This window comes from Pagrus pagrus (genome assembly GCF_965226575.1).
Source record: "Pagrus pagrus genome assembly, chromosome: 7".
NCBI lineage: Eukaryota > Metazoa > Chordata > Actinopteri > Spariformes > Sparidae > Pagrus > Pagrus pagrus.
Genome location: NC_140191.1, coordinates 26,520,987 through 26,547,670, shown reverse-complemented (window position 1 = coordinate 26,547,670; position 26,684 = coordinate 26,520,987). Strand labels below are relative to the sequence as shown.

At 41.4% G+C, this 26,684-nt stretch overlaps 1 protein-coding gene across 1 annotated transcript in view; it reads left to right on the top strand.

The window, feature by feature from the left end:
* LOC311260150 (neuroendocrine convertase 2-like) overlaps window positions 1-26,684 on the top strand; it is a gene marked incomplete at its 3' end in the record, with an annotated part of 183,894 nt that overhangs the window by 149,529 nt on the left and 7,681 nt on the right. Inside the window, exons 14-17 of the mRNA XM_084357664.1 lie at window positions 7,463-7,573; window positions 7,817-7,910; window positions 10,293-10,478; window positions 21,826-21,949. Of these exons, the coding sequence (XP_084213790.1) occupies window positions 7,463-7,573; window positions 7,817-7,910; window positions 10,293-10,478; window positions 21,826-21,949 (515 nt within the window). The remainder of the gene's footprint in view (window positions 1-7,462; window positions 7,574-7,816; window positions 7,911-10,292; window positions 10,479-21,825; window positions 21,950-26,684) is intronic.

Here is a 26,684-nt window from a genome sequence, read left to right as displayed (position 1 = left end):
AGGTTGTAAAACTGGCCTTGCGTCTCTGCCCCAGCCAGATAGATTAATTAATTATCCAGACCTCCTGTTTTTTCATTGCTGAGCCAATTACTCCGTGACTGAGCCTGTGGTCTATGTACATGTGTTTTAAAAAGAGAGAGAGAGTGTGTGTGTGTGTGTGTGTGTGTGTGTGTGTGTGTGTGTGTGTGTGTACTTGTGAGAGTGTGTGTGCAAGGAAATTACAGCTATAGCTCATCCAGAGACACACAATCCCACTATCAGGTAATATTAGAGAAGCTGTGCTATGAAATTGTTTCCTATGAAATAAGAGTAGATCTATGTGTGGGTAATTGTTGGCTAAGTGACAGGAAGTAGAGGCTCTTATGTGTGCATTTGTGGAGGGTCTGGGCAGGCCAGCGGTGAGCCATTACCCTTGACCTCAAATCATATTTGGTTATTTAGACATAACAGATTTAATGAGATAAACACATGGTTTGATATCTCAATTTTTAGCTCTTTACCTTATTGAGTTGCTCAACTATTTCTGTCTGAAGTCTGTAATACTTCAGTTGTACTCCAGATATGCAAAATGTTGCTATTAATTGTGCGTGTGTACGTGCATTTGATTGATGGGTCAGTAGGCAAACTGGGCTGAATGAGCCGAGTGTGTGTTTGTGTGTGTTTGTGTGTGACATACACTGACTCGCCCTGAGGGACAGGGGAAGCGGAGCGCTGCACCTCCTGCAGGGGGTGCCATGTCTCCCGGCAGGGGGGTGCAGCAGGCAAACAGAGGGGCGCCTGTGCACCCCTCCACCCAAACTCCTACACACACGCATACACACCACCCTACTCCACCCTGCTGCGCTACAAGACGAGTGGGGGGTTGTAGGGACCCAGTGCTCTTCTCAACCTCCACTGATGCATAATTCATGTACAAGTTGCAATTTTGATATTTTACTCGGGGGGTAGAAAAACAGAAGACATTTCAAAATAAAGTTTGCACACTCAGGCTCCTCAACTCCCTTTTTTCTCGTTCGGAATTAAATTATATCGCCGCCACGATTAGCTGACAGCAAGTTGCTGGCAACGTAAATCTGCTCTGGAGTTTGCAGAGCAGAAGTGTCTCGTACACATCACCATTTATAGCAATACTGACAACATTTTTAAAAAAAATATCACCTATCCATGTTCGAATTGAGCAACTAAAGATTCAGTATTATTTGGTTTACCTTAATGTTGTCTATGGTGTCGTGAAGATCCATTGCCATCATTAACAACTTAAGAAACATAATGGACATTGTTATTATTCTTATAATTGCATTAGGGTTCATTTTAACATGATTTTAAACTGATGACATGTTTCAGAGGTCTGTTACACAATAGATGCATTACTGCTGTTGTGAATCTCAGTGTATTGTAAAAGTTTATAATTTTATGCTCTATATTTGGTGGGAACCTTTTTTTTATGCAGCACTACCTCTCTCAAATTCTACATAACTTTATTTAGATTCCTGTTATTGGAGTTTTTCACCTTAAGCATAAGTAACATCACTGTGTAGTTCACTAGCTGCACATTTCTTTGTCTGTAAAGGACTTTTTCCATACTGCGTATTCAGTACATACTTGATTATGCTTGAAAGAGATTATACATGAAAAAAGAAATAATTCCTTCTTTTGTGTCAAACTTTGCTTTATGGTCATTTAGTATTTTATGTGTATTAATTCTATTTATACTATTTAATGCATGTTTGCTTTCCTTTATATCATTTGAAAGACGTGCTGAAGTCTTTGCCATAGTCATTGAGCTCAACGATGATAGCGTATGCCCTTAAACTGACCTGTAACATAAAGGCATCCTATATAACCATAATCATTTCATATTCTTTAATCCTGTGAGATGTCAGACATTTTAATAGACACACAAAAACAGACTTTGTTTTTGATTGTTACATTTCGGTTTGCTCTATCACATTTAGTGATATGACATCAAAAACTCATCCCTTTGAAGAGGCAAACAAAGGCTCCTGGTTCAGTGTTTGCTTTGTCCGGAGTGAAAGAAAAGCACTCGGGACCCGGGGAGGGAATCTTATGCCAGGCTTGTAGCGCTGCTCTTACTCAATCCTCTCCCCTCACTCCCTCTTTCTCTCCCCCTCTCTTTCCCCACAAGGGCAGAGACATCTAAAAGGACTGTACCTTGGTGTGCGTCCAACAAAAGCTCTCTGCTGAATTTCATCCTCCTTTGAATTTGTGTTTGAATAACACACGAGCTACAAATCAAAATATGTTGGACACTGAGAGTGAGGTCATGCGGTATAGATCATCGCGGCTTCCAGAGAAGTCTCCTTGTGTAAGAGAAAGGGACGGGTGGCTGCTACTTTGACTGATGGCTGTAGGGACTGAGAGGGCCGTTTGGTGCTCATTCTCCTGAGACTAAGTCCATGCCTGTGCCAAACCCCTCATTTTCCACCCCGCAATATATTTCATTAAACTTTTAACTCTTTGCGAGGTAATTCACTTGACATTTTGAGGCTGTGCTGTTGAAGGCTGATGAGTGTTTCCTTCTCTGTAATTTCCAGTCAGACAGATATTTGCCTAATACTGCCTAAAAAATCTTTTTTCAATCTTCATAAAAACACACATTCAGAACAGTTGAATGGATGAAATTGTATAACATCCAAAGCAACAAAGCTGAGCAGCGCGGCACAGCATTTCATGGTTACAGCCGTGCAGGTCCCAGTGGCGCAGATATAATTAAGACCTCTTCTTAATTACTTAATAAGCCTAATTAGTAACATTTCTGAGCAGCAGATTTGGCTGGAAGAGCGATGGAAATCAGAAGAATGTTAAGTCTTTTTGTTATTTCATTTAAATCCTAATGTTAATGAAATTAGGGCATCGTGATATAACAGAAACAAACCACGCTGGGATTGACCATAGGGCTAATGCAGTTTTCTATGCTCCTGATAAACATTCAATTAAGTGCTACAAAAAGGAGGACAGAAAAATAGAAGAAAACAAAAGTAAAACAGTTTTTATTGGCCGCCCCAGTTAGTGTCACCTTCATCAAGTGTTTATCGGATCCACTCTGTGTTGATTTTTCATTAGCCCCCGGCCAGATGTGATGGAGAGGTGCGTGAAACTGAACGGGGGTCTGCTGTGTTGTCGTTCGGATATCTAAGGCAAGCCCACCAATCATGCGCTGGAGCTGCGACTGCATTCCTGGCCACTTAATTAGAAGTTGTTGGTACCACAGAAGGTGTCACCAACCTTTTCAGGCACAGAACAGATGGTGTCCCCTCTTTTTGAGGTCCTGCCAATGCCCACTCTGTGGCTCCTGGGAAAATGACCTAACTCACAGGCAGCTGCTTAGTGCGGCTTGAGTGATTCTTTACAGCCACTTCTATTGGGGGGGACTTAGCAGGACGTACCATTGCAAACAAGGGGTGAGACCGCAGCAGCCACGTCCCTGGAAAGCTGCAAAAAAATCTGTTTTGGTTGGAGGGTACCAGTTGTTAAAACTGTGTTTTTAATGCCATGTGCAAAGGCGAAGCGAGGACCTCGACCCTGGAGATCTTGATGTCTCAGCGCTGGTTAGGTTTGTGTGCACCTTCCTCTGCTGCTGGCAGATGGTGTGAATATCAACAGAGAAAGGACCTGGGAAGGCCCGCAGAACAAAAAGTGAAAAGGGTTCCTCGACAGTTACAAAGAGGCCCCATGGAGAGGTGGGGGGGGTTGGGGGGGAGTGGCCTTCGTCCTAATGGTTAAAAAGAAGGAGGGAGTAAGAGTTTGCAAGGGCATTTGCCGTCGAGGAGTGAAAGTGGATGAAGAAAATGCGAGGGCCGAAGATTCGATATGTGTGTAGGCGGGGGGTCGGGGGTTTAACATGCTTCGTGCTGCGTGGACAGAAGATCGGCTGTCACTCTGTAGTCGGCTTGGCTCAACCTCCCTCCGACCACGCAGGAGGTGGAGAGAGAACAAGTTGAAAATTTGATGACTGTGTTTTCTGACTAATCCCTTCATATGTATTACATTATGTAGCTTTCATCTTAAAGGCTTTAAATCTTTAACATCTTTGCAGTATTTCTAAAAATCTCAGTTACATCCATTAAAGGAAATTTGCAAACCCTGTGAAGACACAGCCCAGCAATGTCTCAAACCACAACAGCTATGAATCCTGCTCTGCACACATTTCTTTTTGGAGTAATCACAAGGCTCTTGCTGACTGTAGCACTGTGTTAGTCTTTTAGTTTCTTGCTACTGATGATGAGATGGCTGAAAGGGCCGGAGAGTCTTCTCGGAAAGCGGCTCAGCTCAGCGGTGGTGTTTCATTGACATGGCAGGGGACATAAAATCTGTCATTTTCATCATGTTCTATCGTGGGTAAACCTGTTTCCTGCAGCTTTCTCTATCAGATATATGTCTGTGTGGGTTTATGGGCGTAGAGCTGGGGCAGGCCCGATCGATCTGCAGGAGCTGTAGGATTTAATAGGTGCACAGTACGCGCTAAGGGGTATGGTGTGGGGAGGGTATATTTAATCACTAAAAGGGAGCAGGGCGGCAAGACCCGGTCACCAACGGTTTCTGTTTTATGAGAGGTCAGGCTATCGGTTTTGCCCACGCTGTGAAATATCTTAGGTGATCTATTATTATGGCTGGAGTTTTTATTGTACTTATCAATTTTAGGTAGCCAAACCAAGAAATACAACAAAAGTAGTATTAGTGACACTAATGTAAGTGTCTGTTTGGGTTCTTAAGTGTTCATAAAAAGACAACAACTCCAGAACTTTACCTAAACCAGTCAAGCTACTGAATTGTGAACATTTATTTACAATAATGGTAAAGAATTATGTATTGAAAATACCAGGACTCCCATAGTGCTTCAAGATACAGACTTCATAGTGATACCAATTATGTTATAGTACACGTAAGTAACAACGTAACATGTCTGCAATTACATTTCTATAAACAATTGGTGTATATTACTGGAGTTACATTATCTGAAATATTTCCAATCATGGTCAAACCTAGAGTAATCTGTTATTTTTGTTGTGTTGTTTTTGCCAGTTGCTATGACTTCCACGAAAGCGTTACATTAGAGAGTAACAAAGGAAGTCAACGAAAATTACCAAACACAACACAAATAAAACTTTAAACAGTAGCTCATCCATGGACGTTTCTATTGCATAGATTTTCATTGGTGGCTGTTGAACAATGAAGACCACAACTACCAGGATCCCATTCTAACCCCTCATGGCAGAGATCACATTTAAGTTGTTAGTGAATGACCATGACCAGATACATTGCACTCACCATTTCATTTAAATGTATCTGACACATAAGCCATCTCGAGTGCCATTTCCTGGTGTCGTTGCTGGTGCCACTCTGATACACTTAGTTACATGGGCACTGTAGTTTCTTTAGTCAATCCCACATACACTGTCCTGGTGCTGTTCATACACACAGCAAATTAAATCTGCATTAATCTGTTGCTGAAAATCCTATTTGAATGATGTTTGCTAAAAACTACAATGTCCAGCTATCTTAGGATATGAGCCTTTTTAAAAAAAAACAAACGGAAGTGTATACCTGTTTTTAAAGATGTGTGTCTTCAGTAGGAATAAATGGACCTGCAGCTGAGTGCCACAGTAAGGCTAAGGAGATCAGAGGTAATTCAAGACAAACAAATTTATAGATAACAAGAAGAATATAGAACATTGCCAGCCTAAGGATGGGTTCAAACTGACTTAAGCACTGCATAGAACACTTAGATAAAGTGGGGATGCCAATGTGGAGGGCAAATGAACACAAGGTCGTCCAGTAAAAAAGTTGAATTTGACTAAACTTTAACTTAAGACTGTTTCCGTTCTGGCTTTGAGCTCTTGATACATTTTACCCTCCTCTCTCCCCACAACACATTTTCTGTCTTTCTTCAGTATCAACAGTCAAATGAAATGTCCCAAAAGTCTTTTTAAAAAGTCAGAGTGAGTTTAATAATTATCTTTCAGTTCATTACAACAAATGAGTTTGAATGCATCTTTAAATATGTATCAGGGAGCTTTCAGGATCACAGTTCCTTCTAATCAGTTCATTTTTGGTGGCTTCTAACACACATTGATTACTAAATAAAGACACTTTTACCTCCCATCATGTAGTATAAGCACATTTGGAACTTGAAGAGCCAAATAATATAGTTTAAGTTCTTCATTCTTCATTAGGATTCTTGTCAGTCGATGCCTTAGCAGTCGCTTGTCTGGTCCTCCGCATTCAGCTCTTGTCAGCTGTGTTTTGCTCCAACTCTTCACAGCTTTCACAAACCTCCTGAATGACCTTGAACTTCAGCAGCGCACCTCAACCCCACACAACCGTCTGCCTAATGCTATTATGCTGGGCCCTACATGCTAAAAGTCATTGGTGGTGATAGTGGCTGATTAGATTGTGTCCATTGATCGCTCGGCGTGCTGTTAGGACGAGGACGGTGTGGGCTGCAGCTCCTGCCTCTCCTCCTCAGACACACTGACAGTCTGAGACAGAGGAGATGGAGCCCCATGCAGGGCAGCAGATTGAGTTATTGATCAGCTCCCTCCTCTCTCCTGTCTCTGTCTCTCCCTCTGCTGCTCCGAGAGACCCCGTCATCAGGATAATGAATTTCACTTATTGCAGATTAACGGCATAAGGTCTGTATGGTAATAATGGCAGAAATTAGCTCTTTGTCACCCCCTCTGGATTTCAAAGAGGAGGGGTTGTGGAGGATGAAGGTTGTTACTCAGTCTGAGGACTGTGATTTTAACAAGAGGGAACTGAAAGAGTGAAAGTGCGTGAAAAATGAAAGATTTGAGGGAGAATTAAGGGGAGACTTATGAGGACTGCGATTTCAACATCGCTGAAGTGGCGGAGGAGAGTTCTGATGCAAGAAATTCTTGTTTGATGGAGGAGAGTGAAGGAGAATTTAGAGAGGAAAAGAACGCTGAATAGCAGGCGGCTCTGTGCAAAAGGGCAAACAGCGGATGATTCAAAAGAGATGAAGGGAGACGGCGAAGCGGGAGCGGCAAAGTAGAGGGGAGAGAGTAAGACAGGCAGTGGTCATACAGTCACCAGGCAGCGACGCCGCTTAAGGGTCGGCCATTGTGTCTCCAGCACCCAGATTGGGGTGGTAAAGAATGAATAATGAGGCTTGATTACAGTCCGTGAGATGGCACATTGTTCAGAATCAATCCTCCAGGCAATTACAGGTGGTGAAAACAGCAGCCCTCAGCCCGGACAGAGCGGGAAGCGATTGTGTCAGAGGACAACATCATCTTCGTCAAAGACTTGTTGCCTCCTCATGTCGGAGCCATTAGCACTTACTGTGCTCCTGCAGTAGATTCAACCAGTTACATGAAAGCTTCCAGGTCACATGTGTGTGAGGCTGTAAGGAAGCTCGTCCTTCATATATACACAAATACATACAGTATATAATGGAGTGCATGTTCCCTTCCTGTCTCAGGTATGGCTTTGGATTGCTGGATGCAGGGCTGATGGTACAGCAGGCCGCACTCTTCGACACCGTTGCTCCGCAGAGGAAGTGTAAGCAACAAGTCACGCTCAACCCTACCAGGTAAGAAAGCCTTTTGTCAGCTTTACTGATTATATACTAAATGTTTAGGTTTTCCTTGTATCATATTAATCTGGCTGCCTCAATGAAACAGCTTCCCCACAGGAATCAATAATCTTTCATCTTATCTTGATGTATCTGCATACCATCACTGCCTTGTGTGTGTCCGTATATTTGTAGGATGCATGTATATGAGTGTCTATTTTGGCTACTGGCTGACATATGTAATGATCTTTCGTTGGTTAGAATCCTTTCGACAGAGGGTGTGGTCAGTGTGGACATCCAATCAGAGGCGTGCCATGGGAGGACTAATGAGATCAACAGTCTGGAGCATGTGCAGGTCAGATGGCAGTTTTAAAACACACTCAGGTGGTATGAGCATGCAGTACAATGCTTAATAATGTGAAATTTCTTTTGGAATAACTTGAATATGAAAATCTACAACAAAAGAAGAAGATCTATTTGGGAAATACACTTATTCGCTGTGAGAAAGATAAGAAAATCAGTACCACTATTTTATTTGTCTGTTGAATATACTGTAAAGCTAAAGCTAGCAGTTGGTTAGCTTAGCTTAGCATAAAGACCTAAACTAGAGGGAAACAGCTGGGCTGGCTTTTTCCAAAGGTTCCAAAATACACCTGCCTGGACCTCTTAAGCTCACTCATTTAATGTGTTATATCTCGTTAGTTTTAGCCGCAGAAAAACTGAAGTGAAAGAAAAACAGTAAGATGTGGTTGCCAGGCAACCAGCAAGGACTCTGGGAAGTCACTGCTCCCGGCCAAGAAACAGTCCTGCACATAACTGTGCCCTGTAAATCCACAACTTGTCCTGATTTTGATTTTCAGGGGATTTCAGTCTTCATGCTAAGCTAAGCTAACTGGCAGTAGGGTCATGTTTAATGGACAGGTATGTGAGTGGCATCGATCTTTTCATCTTATTCTTTGCAAGAAACCAAATAAGAGTATTTCCCAAAATGTTAGACTATTTCTTCAAAACATGGAAAGACGAAAAAGTCAGTTTTCACTTACATGTTTCCTGTTGCCCTTGACATTATACAAATCAAAACTTAACTTCTGCTCACAACGGGGGAAGCTTGAACATTTCATACAAATTGTTTTCAGGGTTTCTGTGTCATGTGTTCTATCTGAGAATAGAAAAGATAAAAAGGATCATACTGTGATGTGTAATGTGTCGGATGTGTCATTTGCAGAAAATGGCAAAACTGTGTTTTCTTGAGTGAAGGCACATACACTCAAATGTGTTTATGTTTGACTGTGTCAGCAGGCATACGTACTGTACGTGTCTGTGTACGTGCTCATTTGGGTATGAGCGACTTATCTGTGTTTGTGAGTGTGTGTGTGTGTGTGTGTGTGTGTGTGTGTGTGTGTGTGTGTGTGTACTTGTGAAATAGCGAGGAGAGAGAGCGGGAGTGTGTCAGCATGTAAATTGAAAAGGCTTCATCTTTGCGGCTCTGCTCCCTGGCAGAAAGCGTGGGTCAGGCCATCGCTGCGAGGTGTGATTGATGGACGTGTTGCCGTGGTAACACGCTGTAAACAGGAGCGGGCTGTCAGTCTTTTTGCAGCTTGGCGGCTCTCTCTGCGATGTGCCATTGTCACACCAGATGTGCTGCTTGTGATGAACAGGGACAGGGAGAGTGTTTACTGGGTGGGAATCAGGGGGATGGGGGTTTGGGGGGTACATGCGCTTATTTAAATCATTTAGCTAATATTAAGCCATTCTGGTCTTCGCTGTTTGTTCCCTACTTTTCTTTGTCCTCATCTTTGGGTGACTATGGACAGATCATTGCCTTGTCCATAGTCTGCATACAGTGTCTCAGATGACACTGATTGGATCTGGACTGAAACTTGGGCGCACAGTGTATGTTAACACTGCCTTGAAGTATTTCCAAAAATTCCTTACATTGGCTCAATCTTTCTTTTGTCACATGCATAGGAATCCCATATTTTTTAACGTGTACAGGTTGGTCAGAAGATGCTTTGCTTCACAATTAAATAAAAAGGTTCAACATTTTAGGAAACATTAAGGATTGAAACCATCCTCATCTCTGTGCACTAAATACGAAGCTACAGCCAGAGGCTGGTTAGCTTAGCTTAGCACAAAGACTGGAACCAGGGGAAAACAACTTACCCGGCTCTCTCTAAAGGCAACAAAATCTGGCTACCAGCAACTCTAAATGTCACTCATTTACATCCTGTTTATTTAAACTCTACAAAAGCCCAACTGTATAAACATCATTTTGTGGTTTTATGGGGGTGTATGTACAGGACTATTTCTTGGCCGTGCGCAGTAAAAACCTTGTTGTCACCGTAAGGTTGCCAAACAAACAGTGGAAACTTAATCCACTCCACTACCTACTTTAAATTTTGCAACGCTAGTTAACAGAGCCGGGCTAGCTGTTTGATTCTTTATGCTAAGGTAAGCTATCGATTTTTTCATCGAACTCCAACTCTAAAAAGTGTATTTCCCAAAATGTCAAAGTATTTCTTGGAGGCAAAACGTTAAAAAGTAAGTTGTGTCACACTCAGTAAACAGTCAGAGGAGGTCATGCAGTGACACTGAGGATATCATGTTTACATGTTGCTCTGTCTCTGTCCACCCACTTCCGCCCTCTCTCTTGTTCTCCCTGTTTCTTTATACCATTTTCAATCTCTTTGTTCACACCTCCCTTCTCTTTTATTTGTTACCACCTGTTCCTCACCAGGTGAGAGTGAGCATCAACAGCGTGTGTCGCGGTGACCTCTCCATAAGTCTGAAGTCTCCAGCCGGCACTGTATCGCTGCTGTTGGACACGCGGCCCAATGACGCCTCCACTGCTGGCCTGAAAAACTGGACCCTGATGACAGTGCACTGCTGGGGGGAGCAGCCTCGAGGCATCTGGAACCTCCAGGTGAGAGAGAAAATGTACTTTCACTGCAGTTATGCAGCTTTTTTTTTCTTTCTTTCTTTTTTTGCAGTGTTTCATTTTTAGCTACTTTGGCCACACCTTGCTTATTAGCAAATGTTTGCATACTTAACTAAGCTGGTAAATATGGTAAGCATTACACCTGTTAAACATCAACATGTTCAGCATTGTCATTATTAGCATATTAGTAGTCTCACAGAGCTGCTAGCTTGGTTTTTGATTTTTCATAGTTTTCACACTTTTTGGTTATTCTGAGCTCTATGAAAGGTGGAAATTATACTAAAAAACATTTCATTCAGCCATGTTGTTTTCTTTGTATATAATTCAAGATGGCCTCTCAGACTGTCAACTCGAATAGCGTCTCTCAATCCTTTGATATGACTTTGATTCCAGTGAGGAATGAATACTTTTGTCTGTACACGTCCCCTACAACACCCGATTGATAACTCACTCAACTAGCCTACAAAATGTACCAAAAAAAAAATCTTCTCGGCAAAGCTCATATACAAATTTCCCCCTGCTCTCCTGGAAGCCCTATTTCACATACCTTCTCTCATGATATAGAAATGATTTGCTCCGCTTCACATTGTCCTCTTCCAGTAGCTGCGCTGTATAGAAGTTTAAAAATAGCCCAGCACAGCACAGCTCAGCTCAGCTTGGTTCAGTTCATTTTGCCATAGCAATGTGAATCATCCTCTACTTTCATCTCCGAGTTTCAGCCAAGCATGGCAATCTTCATTTTCCTCCCCGTGCTCTTTTCCTTTTTTTTTTCTTCCTCTCATAGATGTGCTGATGTTTGATATGGAGGAAGGAGCTAAAATGGAAGGGAAATTAAGACTGGAAGGTTAAGTAACCTTGGCCAGGTTTGACAGACACAATACTGCCGACGTCTGATTAGAATCCATACTCAGAGACAGTAGCGCGCTGAGGTCATTTACTGTATATACGTGTGGGTGGTAGCAGTAGAGGTGGAGGGTGGGGGGGGGACTCGCTGTGTGTGTGTGTGTGTGTGTGTGTGTGTGTGTGTGTGTGTGTGTGTGTGTGTGTGTGTGTGTGTGTGTGTGTGTGTGTGTGCGTGTGTGTGTGTGCAAATAGGCATCAGTCCTTGTAAACAGTTGGAGGTTTATAGAGAAAAAGCTGTGAAGATGAAAGACACCCACCCCCTGTCCTCCATCACCTACCTCTTCCTGCAAACACACACACACGTGCTCACACACATACACACACACACACACACACACACTTTCTCTCTATCGCTCCGTCTCTGTGTCTCTCCCACGTCCTCGTGCAGATTTACTGTCCCCTCTGTGACCAATTACCAAGGCCCAGTGTGTCGCAGAGACGGGGAGGAAACACCGTGAAGCAGAGCCACATAACGACGCCGTTGCTCATTACCGGAGGGCCGAGACGAGTCACCGCGACGCTCGCAACACGAATTAACGCTCGCATCTTACGTGCCGCATGCCTTAGCACACTGCTAATCAGCACATACACACATACTGATTGGTTTAACGCCGGTTGTCAACTTTACCGCGGATTGGAAAGAAACGTGTACACACACAATCACAAACACAGGGCGCTGGAAATAAAACGGAGCGCTGCGATGTTTGAAGTAAACGCAAAGAGGAACAAAGAAGGAGAAAGGACTCGCTACCTGGCTTTTCAATTATATACTCTTACATTTCTCATTCTCCGGACTGTGATTACAGATAGGCATGATAGAATATTATGCTTTCAGTAAATAATTTACTAGAAGGAGTATTTCAGTCACAAGTGCAATTACAGTAATTTGACATAATGTGGTTCCTGGGGTAAAACTCTTCACGTTACTTGATGGTTTTTTACATTCGTGTGTTGCTGCGAGGGTAAAAATTGCCTCTGACAAGCAGCCATGCCAGTTAAAGCTTGAAATGATGCACAGAGAGAAGCAGCGGAGGAGACGTGAGAGAGACAGAGGACATATAGGGCTAATAGAAAAGACAGAAGGAGGGTTGGTACAGAGTGAAGGGTAAACTATAAAATGGAGGCCCTGGGAAGAGACTTTAACTGGACTATCTGCTGGATCAGTGTTTAAAAACTCAAGGGCAGCACAGAGGGGGTGTCTGTGGAGAGTCTATATTGATTCGTCATGATGACAATTGTCAAAGAGCGCTGTGGTGCTGCTGGAATAAAAGCGGGACTGAAGTGAAAAAGGGAGCGAGTCTTCTGGCTCGAGGCTCGGCTGACCTTCCAGCGCTGTGAAGGAGACGAGACCGCAGGGCTGGAAATGCTCTCTCTCTCTCTCTCTCTCTCTCTCTCTCTCTCTCTCTCTCCCCCTCTCTCTCTCTCACATGTGCTCTCCTCTGTGCTCGCTCTACCGCCATCTGTGGTGCCTCAGCTCAGCTTGGTGCTTTTACTGCTTATCAGAAACAATATTGCCGGCAGTATTGCACAATATGGAATATACCAACAAACAGACATGTACAGTACGAAATTAAACTCATGATTAACTATATGCTTCGAAAACAATAATATTTAATCATCAATATCTATGATAACCATTAAAGAGAGTTCATCAGCAGATAAACGGTATTGATGCTGTTTCGACCCTGTGTGTCCTTGATCTTTCTTCAGCCTCTCTCTCTGTCGTTTCTCTTGCACTTTACTTTTTATGTCCTCTCGCTCTCTCTCTCTCACACACACAGACACACACACATTCTGTCAAAGTGTGTCCTCATCATCTTTTCTCTTTAAAGCATTTCTGTCCTAAGACAGCAGTGCTGAGAGGTAAGATTCTGTGAGAAATTGTAGAATATGGCAGTTGAGCCATTAATCTACCATAGTGAAGGTTATTATTGGGTTAGTTTTAAGACTTTATGAAATATTCTACATTAAAATGTTAAAACGACTAGAACTCAAACATTTTGAGTTGTTAACCAGGATGTTTTCAACAATGTTCAAACCCAGCGAAATCTATTATTTTATTCAAGGTAAAGAAGCATTTCATTGAGTCGCCTGTCGCTATAACTTCCAGGGAATCATCAGATAATATGACAGAGAGGGAGGAGGGAAGTCGTTGAACGTGACCAAACGTAACGTGAATAAAACTTAAATACAAAACCTTGCGTGTAAACGTTTCTGCTCGAGTCACATCAGATAGATTTTTATCAGCGAGGATGGTTGTTTAACAAAGAAAATAACAACTCCCAACTATGTCTTTTATTTTCATTATTAACGTTGAGAGACCTTTAGTGGCAGATACATAGTGTACATTTAAAGGGGCTGTTCACCCAAAAACAAAAAGACACACATACTTTTGGTTTTATTTGTCGGGGTTTTGAGATTTTTATGAGATCTCTGTCTAAACCCCAACACGATGGAGATGAATGGAACTTTGTGGTGCTACCAGCATCGAAAAATTATCTTCAAAAAACTTACAAAACGATAAACTGTTTCTGTAAAGAAATGTTGCAAAGGAATTTATAATGTAATTTATAACTGCAGAGAGTACCAAAAATATAATTCCATTAACCCCCATTGTATTATTGTGAAGTCAGAATTATCAGAGACAAATGCTTCAAAACTTGGGCACAAAAAATCAAAAATATCTTTATTATAAGATACCACTAGAAGTAAAAGATATTACAATTAAAATGTGCTTCTTTTGTAGTTTGGGTGAACCAAATGCACAAAAGACACACAAACAGACATATGTAATGCAGTGAATACCCCTTTAATAGATAACTACTATACTATAACTGGCAACAATTCTGCATTATTACGCTGTACTCGGAGAAATGAAACACAGAAAAACACACAAAGATACAAACACACTTACACTGCTGTCCCTCCTACCCCACCTGGCTTCATGCTGCCATGCCCACAAGGAGTGTGTGTGTGCGTCTGTGTGTGTCTGTGTGCGTGTGTGTGTGTGTGTCTGTGTTCCTGTGTGTGTGTGTGGCAGGGTGGCAGCGGTCTTTGAGCAGAGATATCTCTGATTCCCAGAGGACTTTGACACTCAAGCTGACTGTGACTAGTGTTGCTGTAGGAATATAATGGCACTATTTAGCCTGCAGCACTGTGGCTACACACACACACACACACACACACACACACACACACACACACACTCACACACACAATCACACACAAACACCCGCACACACAGCCATCCTTGCTGTCCATGACTGACAGATCATATATTTACCATCATCATCCCCGGTGCTTCTTCTGAAGTCACTCCTGCTCCTCCTCTCTCTCGTCTCCCCAACAAACTAAACACACACACAGTGACAAACTGCTGATGGAATAACCAGCAGATAATGTTCGATCAGCGTGCAGCCAATAGAAAATATTGACATTATACCAATCACTTCTTCTTCGTGTTCCACCTTGATGGATAGGTTGCAGTTTGTGTTGTTATATATTTACTGAAGAAATGATGATTACTAATCCAGTTGTCTGTTTGAAGGCAACAACTTGAATTAGATCTGATTCTGTACACTTGAATATGTTTTATTATTGTTAATGAGTGTAATGGTCTAAAATACAGTCTCTAGTTGGTGGCTTTTCCACCCTCTCAAAACAATAACCTTCTTGTGAAAAAACACAGAATGTTTGTCATGGTTGTTTTAAACATTGTGTTATGTAAAGATATTGAATGTCACCCCGTAAAAAATCTGTTAACCGCTGTAGTGCAGAGATATCAGTATCATTATATCAGTTTAACATATATTGGCTGACTTTAAAAAAAAAGGGTAATCAAAGGCTTCTGTACAACAAAGTTGAATGCTCGGAAACCTGAAACTGATATGCACCACTGCACCCGTAATAATGATAATAATAATGTGTTTCATCGTCAGGAAATAAAAAAGAGACAAAAGTTATTTCCTTCTGGCCATGTAAACACATGTTTTATAATTTATTCCATTAACTGGTTGTTATGTTCTACTTGGACTGTAGCGCAGGTGTAGTGGGTGTTAGTGCGGGTGGTTAGAGTGTACTAACTTCTGACTTACTAATTGCAAATGGGGGTGGAACTTGTTACGCAGCTCTGTCCACTATTTGTAAACCGTGCAGAAATTGAGAAAACTCGAAATATGGTAAATGGAACGCAGATCTTTCAGCCATAAATACGTTATTTTAACAGAGTAATATTAGTTTTGATTCCTAAATGCAGTTTTATTACTTATAAAAGTAATAAGAAAATGTAATGCATCACTCATAAGTACCACTCAACGCTGGTAAACAAGACGCCGCCGCACTTTAACAGCATATAAAGTCGCTTCACAAACTCGCACACAGCATCAAGTTTGTCAGAAACACTGTCAGAGCTCCGGTAGTTGCTACAGTGGAAACAAACTCACACGCACACACTCACAAACGTGCACTTTCAGCCACAAACACACGCACACTCTCTCACTCACTCTGGCCCAAGGTGGATTTCTAGAGGTGCATATATTTGCATACATCTGCATGTTTAATGAGTTTTGGGAGATCAAGCGATCCGTGCGGCCCTTTGTGGGTATTTCTTTCTCTTTTTTTTCTTTGTGTGTGTGTGTGCTGGTGTTGGTGTGTGTGTGTGTGTGTGTGTGTGTGTGTGGAGGGGGGGTGGGTCTCCATGTAAATATCACCCACTGTGTGTTGGCACCCGTCACAGATGGTCGGGGGCGAGGGCACCCTGTGGGCACAGGATACCTATTTCTGTTTGTCTGCGTGCTTTGTGAGGCACAGAGAGGGTGACTCCTGCGTGTGTGTGTGTGTGTGTGTGTTTGTAGTTTGCAATGTATGTGTCTTTTACTATGTGCACCAGTGTGTTCTTGCATATGTGTTTAACTGTGTGTCTGTTGCAGAATGTTTGTTCATGTGTGTGTGTGTGTGTGTGTGTGTTGGTGTATGTGTGTGAACTGTAAAAACTGCATGAATGTGTAAGTGTTACCTGAGTGTACATGCGTGTGTTTGCAAATCACTACATATTTGTGCAGCGTGTGTGTGCGCGTGTGTATACAATTAAAACATTCGTGTTCGTGCAGCTCTGTGTGTGTTTGGCTGAATGCGGTATCCTGTGTGTGTTTGTTCAGTTGTTTGTGTTTGAGCCGGCTGCAGTGTGTGTGCGCGCCTGAGTGTGTGTGTGTGTGTCTCCCAGCATGCAGTGTGGCCGTGATGGCCCTGTTTTGGATGATTGATGTGTTGGAGAGAGCAGCAAGGAGCTCAGGTTGGGCCAGAGCCTCAGTCTGACACACTGCTGCTTCCCTGCTGCTTTACATATGTAGACGCAGCAAGACTCCTCCTCCCCTCCCATCTGACTCTGCCCCCGCTCCAACACAGCCAACACTCACAGGTTCCCTGTTTTGGGCTTCATTTTGAAGCTTCTGGTTATTCCGCTAAAGTAAAATGAGTTCTGTTTTCTTTTCTAGCAACTTCCTGTTTCACATTTTACCCATCATAGTCGCCCACACTGTAAATAGTTTTGGGCTCTTCCAGCTTAAAAATGTAAATTCAACTGCTATAAATGACTTAACTTTTAATGAATTAGCTCAAAGTCTGCTTTTAAGTCTTCTTTTTTGTGAGACCAAATTTAAAGTTAATTGAACTTCAGACAACATGTTCAATAACCTTAAGATATCAAGTTGAATCGACGAACTGTTCAGTCACACTGACAAATATTACAAACAAATTTATTTTCCTTTCATATTTTTTCAGTTTGAAGAGTCAGTTCTGCAGTTCACACAAAAGCTGCAGCTGCTCCTGTTGGAGCTTCACTACTTTTGCCAGCATTTGGAACAAAGATTAATATGTGAAATCATTCAGACCTTTTCAAGTGTGAAGGTGTGTGAGGAGGTAAAGAATGAATTCAGTATTAATTAAGTTTGAAGTGGTCTCAAAATGAAAACTAGAAATTTGAAGTTTGATTACATCGAAATAAATATGTCTGACTTTATACAGTGCAATAAAATCACAGTGTGAGGTGCAGGGGTTCAAGTAATAACACTAATTTAAGTCATTCTTTTAGTCTTTAAGTCTTTAATATTAACACATTTTGCCTCTTATCTTATAGCCATGCAGTTGTAACTATGTAACTGAGTCTGGTAGGTGGAGGGTTGTGTTTTAATGAAACATTCAAACACAATTTCACACATGTATGATTGTTGTGACACTGGAGATTGTGATTGCTTATACACTCTTTTCCAGCCTCACAAAAGTTACATTTTCAAGAAAACACAATCATTATGTTAATTTTGCTCCAAACATATACAATAAGTGTCATGTGTAAAGAACATCAGAACAAAACATCACAACACATGACCGCTGCAGTGTAGAGATGTCAATATTATTATCAACTTGTCAAGTTAACAGAAAATGCATTAAAATTATATTGTATCATTCCAGCCCTGGGCGGAGGGAGTTAAGATTAGCGTTGGGCATCACAATTTCTCGTTTTGGTCAAAAATGTTAAAAGACAATGTGCAGTATTTACCTCAATATGTTTTAAAATGTAATAATGTATTATTATGTCAGCAAAATAAAAAGTTAAGAGTTTAAGCTCTTAAATGTGAAGTTATTGATAATATTTGTCATGTAAAATGATGGAGAGCTGAACCTAAATACATTTGATCAGTACTTTGAAAGGAATCATATCTCATAAGAAAATTCAATACTGCTATCATATTCATTAAAATGCTGTTAAACCTGATTAAGTCTATCCCAGGAAAAAATTAATTAGGGCAGGAATTCTTGTTTATACAATATTGGTAGAAACAAAATTAGACTAATTAACTAATTGGTTGCATTCCTATTAGCTGCTTCAGTTAGAGGGTCCTGCTATTGCACATGTTGGCTCACTGACAAGCTTACTAAAACTTGTGCTTTTCTTGCTGCTACAAGTCACCACAGCTGAACAAATCTCATCTTTAAAACAATCAGCATTCAGCACTTAACTTAAGTCTGTTAAGTTAGAGACAATCTTACTGCCTCATTACTAAATATGCATAATGTATTGAAATAACTCAAAAACAGAGCCTTATTTTAATGTTGCCTTGATGTCAGACGACTTGTTGTTGGAAAGTTACAGGCTCATTCTGAGGTCCTGTGCACCCAACTGCCCTGTTAGAGCTGCTCGGTTCCCACCAGTAGAGGACTGTGGTGGCACAGGGCAGCAGCTAACAGTGTGGAGCAGATCATTCTGAAAACTTAGGACATATGAGAGACATTTTCAAGATTCAAGAGAGCTTTAGTGGTGTTGTATTGTCATCAAAATTTCATCTCAAGTCTTTTTTTGTCTCCTGTCTTTTTGTCTTTCTCACTGATGTTCTCTGCTACTTACTGGCTGCATTTGTCCCATCATTTTCCTCTCTGTTTGCCTCCCTCTGTATCACTATCTCTTTCTGAACTTCTTTCTCTTCTCAGGCTCATCCTCTATCGCTGGGTCTCACTTTCCTCTCCCAGACACTCACTCGTTTCGATATCCTGCCATCTCTCACCCATCACTAATCCCTCTACCTCTCTTTTTTTTTCTCTATATATTTTCTCTCTCTGGCTTTGAAATCCTTCCCCTCTCCCCTCTGTTCCTTCTGCTCCTGCTAATCCTTTCATTTTCTTTGTCTCTCTTTTGTCTAAAAGTCAGTTTAATTTCTCCTTCCTTCATGCCCTGGTTTTGTCTCTGCTTGTAGCTCTCAGTCTTTTTTATTCCACTGTAGTTAAAAATCATCTTTGTCATGCCAGCAGATCTAACTGCTTTATTTCTTCTTAATTTTTGGTCGTTGAACAGCAACTGGTGCCCAATTTATATGAAGATGGCTGACATCATCACCAAACATGACAACATGAAATTTGACTGCTACATAAAATTATACTGTTCGTAAAGTTATGGCATCCAAAAACAGTATTTATAGATTTCATGGACTCATGGACTTGTGTCAGGAGGGTGAACTAATGTCAAAAATTAACCTCAGTTCAATTAGAAACCCAAAATATTTGACTCATGAAGTTTCCAAGTGACAGCGGGGTCGCAGCTCCTCAGAGAGCCGCGTCGACCCAGTAGAAAGGCATGCTGGGAGGCTGGCAGGCATGCGAGGCGTATCGATCCACCTGTAGCATCCAGCTGTTTGTTTACCAACAACAAATCAATGCAGCGCTCGGCTTGAGGCCACCATGCCTGGCCTCTGGTCTGCTGGGAGCACTCACACATACACTCATACACATATATAGCACACACACACACACACACACACACACACACACACACAGACTGTTTATATGGAGTGAAGTCTCGGACCAGCTCTGGATTAAAGAGGTATTTGTTGGGTATGGTTTGACGTAGTCGTTTGCATATATCTATAAACCAAAGAGAGATTTTTTTTAACATAAAAATGGGACAAGCAACAGAAGATATCGAATGTACTTACTTTTACATCCAATTTTATTAATTTATTGATATGATATAAACTAAAGTTTACCCAGAGATTTGGGCAACTATAACTTGGACAGTCTAATTAATTGTTTACGGTTGTGATCGTCTGTCTGCTGGTCTGCAGTTCCAGATGCACCTTTAGGCTTGGGTTGGATATCTTTCGGAGTCCTAAGTCAAAAGGCTCAAGTGAAAGTCACAAGTCACTGATGTTAAGTTCAAAGCTGAGGAAGTCTCTTATTTTCCTTACTGTCTAGTTTAGCACAAAGTCATCAAATTCATGACTTGAGACAAACTTGAGTCTAAGTCGAGTCAAACTACATGACGGGAATAAAATGAGCGTGCTGATTGCTTATGTTATCCCGTGTAATGTGTCATAGTGAAGACAAACAACACAGCACCTGGGAAGCCCACCTTCATCCGAGCAGTCTTGTTTGCCTTCTCTTGCCCAGTTTGACAGTTTCTATGATGTGTTCTGTGACACTGACCAATAGCAGCACAGAGCGCTCTTCAGGCACAACTGTAAACACACCAAAGCCAAAAAGGGATGCCAGGTCAGCAGTGAAGTTGGTCACTGACACCTCCTCTCTGATCGCCATTATACCAAATGCTGGTTGTGAAAGATGGGAAGCTATGCTTGTTTTGTTTCATTTATGTATTTGTTCATTTTTTTATATATATGGACACACCCCAGTATTTACAGCTGAAGGTACAGTTTGCCATGCCTGTCCCCAGATGACCCTTTGTAAAAACATCCAAAACGGATAAAATTAACTTACAAAACAGCATAAAATTAGCATAATGACAAGCGCCTCATCATTCATGGAGAAATGACTGCTCTCTTTTTTAAAGGTTTTTTAACTATGAGTTTAAAATGTATTGTAACCAAATGTATTGAAAAGATCAAAACTTAACATTTAGTTTCTGAAACATATAGTGGTGATGATAAAATCTCACTGGCTTCCTCTCTGCCGAAGTGTTTTTTCTGGCAAACAATGTATTAAGAGGTTTGATTGTTGTAGAAACTGATTGGGACCAAGATAGTTCATGGAATGTAAATCACTATGTGCAACGTATGATCATAAACTGCCACGAGTCCATATGTATGAGTTTGCTTTATCAACCTTGCTCAGAGGCTGCGTCCTCGCTGCAGCGACCGTGTTCAAATCCAACCTGTAGCCCGTTGCTGCATGTCATCCCACCTCTCACTCATCCCATGTGCTCTCATTCTCAAGCTGTCCTGTTAAATAAATCCATGAAAGGCACAAAAATGAATTCTCAAATATTATGTGTTCTAATCTCTGCTTAAAGTATTCAAGATTTCTGAAATCACTGCTGTAAAGCTTTTGCAACCCATCTGTCTGCTTCTGGTATGTGCAGTATGTCATTGCTTCACAACTGTTTCTTTATGAATCTTTATAAGTTAGGATATATATATACTATATATATATATATACATATATATATATATTCCAGTCAGTCAGCAGATATAAATTTGCTACTGCTGTAGCGATGTTATTTTAGATCACACTACGTTGCTCGTCATGACCCGCCCTACTCTGCCTCTGATTGGCTACATCCTGCCCATAAAGTAATGCGCATGTGCAACTCAAAAATTTAACAGAGGCGAGATGTCTCACTCAAGTGTTCAAGACACAGCATGTAAAGAGGTGCTGCAGCAATGCACCATATGAGAAAAATGATGTGTTTTATGAAGATTAAAGTATGTAAACCTATTCTACCTCCAAATGACAGTATAAACCTGAAAATGTGCTTAACATGACGTCTTTAAACAAATAATAAGTTGTTCCCTGCTTTTTCCCCATGAATTCAGTCCAAACTAGTAGATCTGGATGTTTGAGTAATATTAGATGCAGGAAGAAAGTTGTCCACATGAATCAGTGGTGTTTGTTGACGTGATGCCCTCGCTGATGTTTCTGTTTCCAGGTGACTGACCGCAAAGGAACTGTGGGGAGCTGTATGAGGCCGAACAACGAGGAGGCATCCGGAGCCTTGCTCAGTGTTACACTCATCCTCTACGGCACCTACCACCCACACAGGACCACGCACGGTATGTGATAGTGTCAACCACTCGCACTGCTTTGAACACATGCAATCTGAGGTGAGAATGGAGGCAGGGCTACTGTGGAGGTTTGACACATGCTCTCAGTGTACTTTTGAAAAATGACACCCACTGTTAGCCAAATTAATCAATGCATCAGTTAGGTTCAAAGCAGAAAATGAAAAAATAAACAAGTAATATCAAGGAGAAATTTGAAACGTTCTGTCCTGATTACTCCAACTTTTCCTCAAGTGCTACCCTTCCACTCCCACCGCCACCTGCCATCTCTGCTGCTTTGGCTGAGTCGGTGCAGTCAGAAGGAGTCAGTCGGGCCACTGACCACGGGGACTGTGATGTGTAATTACAGCGTGACCCCTGGCTGCCCCTCCCCAATCCCACCCCCACCTCCACGGTGTGTGTCAGCTCCCCCGGTGCCCACGACCTCCTTACACACACACACACACACACACACACCTCGTTAGCCACACCGGCACGAAGCCACAGCACCGTCCTCCGTGTCCCTGTCGGGGGTTTTGGGGTTTTTAGATTCACTGAGGCATGCTGGGAAAGAGACACTGAACTCAGACGTTCCTGTTGATCTTTGTCAACAGGGGTTCCCTTCAGTGGAAAAGGTCCTGAATATCATGGACTTTTGAAAGATTGTCAGGAAAAGTCAAGGACCTTAATAAATTCACTGTTCAAGTTAGGAAATTTAAACTTTTTCACTCCATATCTACATTAAAAACTTCATTTTATCCCAACTTTATTCAAATCAAATGTTTTTACTCCATCTCGGTTTTGGAAATCTGAAAAGAGATGGAAAAGTCGTGGAATTTACCTGAGGGCCACAGTGGGAACCCTTTCTATCTGTGTGTCTGAGTGTGTGTGTGGAGTGTGTGTGCCTTGCTCTGTTGCTCTCGTCTCTTTCTGTCAAGATGCTGATCTCTCTGTTGAGAAATCAATGGCTCTCCCCCTCCTCCTCTCCCTCTCACTCCATCCATCCATGTATCCCTCCCCGTGCTCCTGGATCTAACCCAAGTTCAAGCTGTTAGTCAATCTGCTGTCCACACACACACACACACACACACACACACACACACACACACACACACAGACTACTCATTCACAGGTTTGCGCAGTGTTGCTATTCCTCAGTCTTTTCCCCAATGACATCATTCTGTAGTAGTTTGCCACCTCTTAACTTCACCCAGTGATATGCTGTGTGCAGAATATATGTGATATGTAATATTAATATATGTTAAATAAGGGTTACATTCGAGGAATACAATTATTTGTTTTTACCGAGACTCAGATGAGTAGATCGTTACCTCTCTAATGTCTGTACGCAAAATATTTAGCGATAGCCAGGGGGTAATTAGCTAAGCTTAGCAGAAAACTCGAATAAGGGGAAAGTTTTTGTATTGAATGAACAGACAGATGTAATGTATTAATAAGTGAGCTACCTATGAACTTAACAAAGCCAGCTGTTATTCTAGGCTAAGCTACGCTAACTGTCTCCTAGCTCTAGCTTTATATTTACCATGTAGATATGAGAATATTTATTTATCAGTTTTCTTGGCAATAAAGTAAAAATGCATTAATGTGTTTAAAACATTGTGTAAACATCAGTGTAATGAGATAAGACGTTGTGTTGTTTTTAGTTCATATTTCTCCGGAATTATCCACTTACACTACCTGAACAAAGTATGTACTGTATAAATGTGTATAATATGTCACCTGAACATAATACCCATGTTGTATGAAGATCTTCTGGGGGAGGCTTTCCACCAGCCTTTGTAAACTGGTTGCAAGAATTTGCATTAATGAGGTTGGCCACTAATGTGATTGACTTGTAGGTGTTAAGGAGTTCAGATTCTTCCCAAACATGTTGGGTGAGGTTGAGGTCAGGGCTGTGTGCAGGTCAGTCAAGTTCTTCTGAGAAAAACATTTCTTTGTGGTGCTTGCTTTGTGCATCAAGGCATTGTCATATTAAAACAGGAAAGAGCCTTTCATTAACTGTTGCCTCAAAGTTGGAGGGACACTACGACATGCTATCATAGTACTGCATAAACTGTATGTATTTTCTGCCACTAGGGGTCTCGCAATTTAAACAATGAAAACAAAAGGCTTAGTTGACAGACCAAGTCAGAAATGTTCACGGATGAGGTAATGCATTAAAGTTTTATTCCTCACATTCGCTGACTTCCTTCCTCACTGACTGATGTATCATTGGTCGTTTACCCAGAAGTAATTAGCAACAGGCGACCAAATCAAACATATTTTGCCTGGATAAAATTGCCAATTTCTCCGCACACAACTCAGTAAAAATGTAGAACTCAGGTCTAGTCCCTTTAAGACATTTTAATGAGATGTTACATATTGTATCTTTAATTAGGGGCCAAGAACAAACAATGAAAAACTGCCCAAGAACAAAAGTACTAAAATAGTTTGTGTAAAAGTGTGTCCACATATCTTGTAGGCCATATTGTGTCGGTGTTATTCAAGATTACTTATCGTTTAGCTTTAGAACTGATACAAGTTGTGATCCTAATGGCCTGTTAACCTGAACACAGTGTATGTTAACATTTTAGCATCGGGCCTGTGAGTTTGCACTGGGATTGTGAGAAAATCACAGTCCCTTTCCAGACAGTTTTAGTAATACTGTTATATTATTGTAGAGCATGGACACTTTCCAGTGGGAGCAGTTTTAGCTGTGTATACCTAGCTAAAAGTTATGCAGTCTACATCAAAAACTTCTCTGTGTAATGTAATGCAGATTAACAACACCAAACTGCATCCTCCAACATGATCATGCAGTTTAAACTAAGTGTATATGAGTGTGTTTGTGATCTGTGGGTTGTGCAGGTTAAGCTGGATGACTGGGGTTTGCCTTACTTCTGATGCACCAATATGTACTAAATAATGTCATTGCACTAATGCAACGTGCAATGACATTATTTAGTTAAAACTAACTGTTGAACAGAAGCTGGTGATGAGTTCATGCAAAAGTGCCAACAGGAGATCAGATCATGTATAACATCATGTGATATCTACGTAGAATTTAAACTGAAAAAGCATCTTTTGTATGAAAACCGAGCAGGTTATTGGTAATTTTAGAGTAAACAGCACCAAAATTTCAGAAGGTCATTGTAAGACATAAAGGGCCGGATAGAAACCAGAAAATCTGCAACCTTTGTAACGTTGACATGGGAGACGAGTTTATCTTTTTTGAATGTCAGTATTTAAGCATAATGAGTTACAGAGAAAGGTATGTGCCAAAGTAGTTTTTAAACCTTCCATCTGTGTTTGGATTAATTTTGTTATTACATTCAGATGTCCTTCCTTTGTCCATTTGTTGTACACTAGCAATGTTGTGCACGATGGTTTTGTGATTGTTGTATGTTTCGTTAGTACTAGAGATTTCAATTCAATTAAACCAATCAATGGAAAAATAATGATGTCACTCTTTCCAGTACTTTTATCATTTGTCATAACACATGCTAAAGAGCTTGTTATATAAGGGATGACGGTTGATGATTTTGATATCAGTGATATCATTACTTATCAATGAGTTGAATTCCACCAAACCCTGATGCATTCCTTTAAATTAAATCCCAGCTGATCTACTTACAGATATAATTTTCAGCTTTCAGACAGATTTAAACATTTGTAACACTCACGTAAATGTACTTATGCACACCCTATGCAGCGAACTGCATTTACAGGACAGGAACTGTGATACTGCTGTTACTTATACTGTAGTGGACATATAAATGAAATTGTTTCTAGAGCTACAGTCATTCAGCAGTCCACTTGAATTGTTCTCCGCCAAACATCCAGCTCTTTCATGCCAGCTAGCCAGCAGATACCACACGGCGAGCTTTACAATCATGGTGTGTAGGATGAAGCTACGGGTGTCTTTTGTGATCCAGCCTCGCCTGTGTGTGTCTGCGCACGTTCCTCCGCCTCTGTATGCGCGCTTGCCCCTGTGTGTGTGTTTGTTTGGTGGCTGTGCGGCAAGTGAAGGTAAATTGCTGTGATTATGTGGCAGTAATTGAACAGGGATGGTGTGTTTAATTGAGTTGTTGTTTCCTGATGTTTCTCTGTAGTAGCAGGAGCCACCGCGCTGACAGGTGCCTCGTCTCGCCTCGCCGAGATGTGGGTTTTTATACATATATATATATATAAATATATATATACCCTCACGTAGGCTTTGTTGTGTCTTTTTTAGCCGCGTTTCTGTGTGTTTTGGTTTAATGTTGTTTGTTTGGCTGAAGGATGTGTGTGGGTTTTACTGTTTCAGCAGAGGGAAGCGTGGGGTTGGTGAGATGGTTCTGTGAGCTCTGACAAGTTCTATACATAATGTTTAGAAGGATGTATAGTTTTAAAATTGTGTATGTGTGTCCACCTGTCCGTCAAAGTGTGTATGTGTATGCGTGCTTACGTGTTAGTGTGTGCGTTTGTTTGTTTTTGTATGGTGTTTGTGTGAGAAAGACACTGTCCCTGAATCCTTGCGTATCTTATATCTTTATGAGTGTGTACACAGAATGTATGTGTATGTGTTTACTTGCATGTACTCTTTATCAAAAAAAATGCGATTTTGTGTGTGTGTGTGTGTGCGTGTGCGCGCGCGTGTGTGTGTGTGCGTGCGTGTGTGTGAGAGAGTGTGCGTGTGAGTGCATGTGGCTCTATCTGATCTGCCTTCTGGGCTCTATGGCCCAAATCAAATGGTTGGAAACATCAA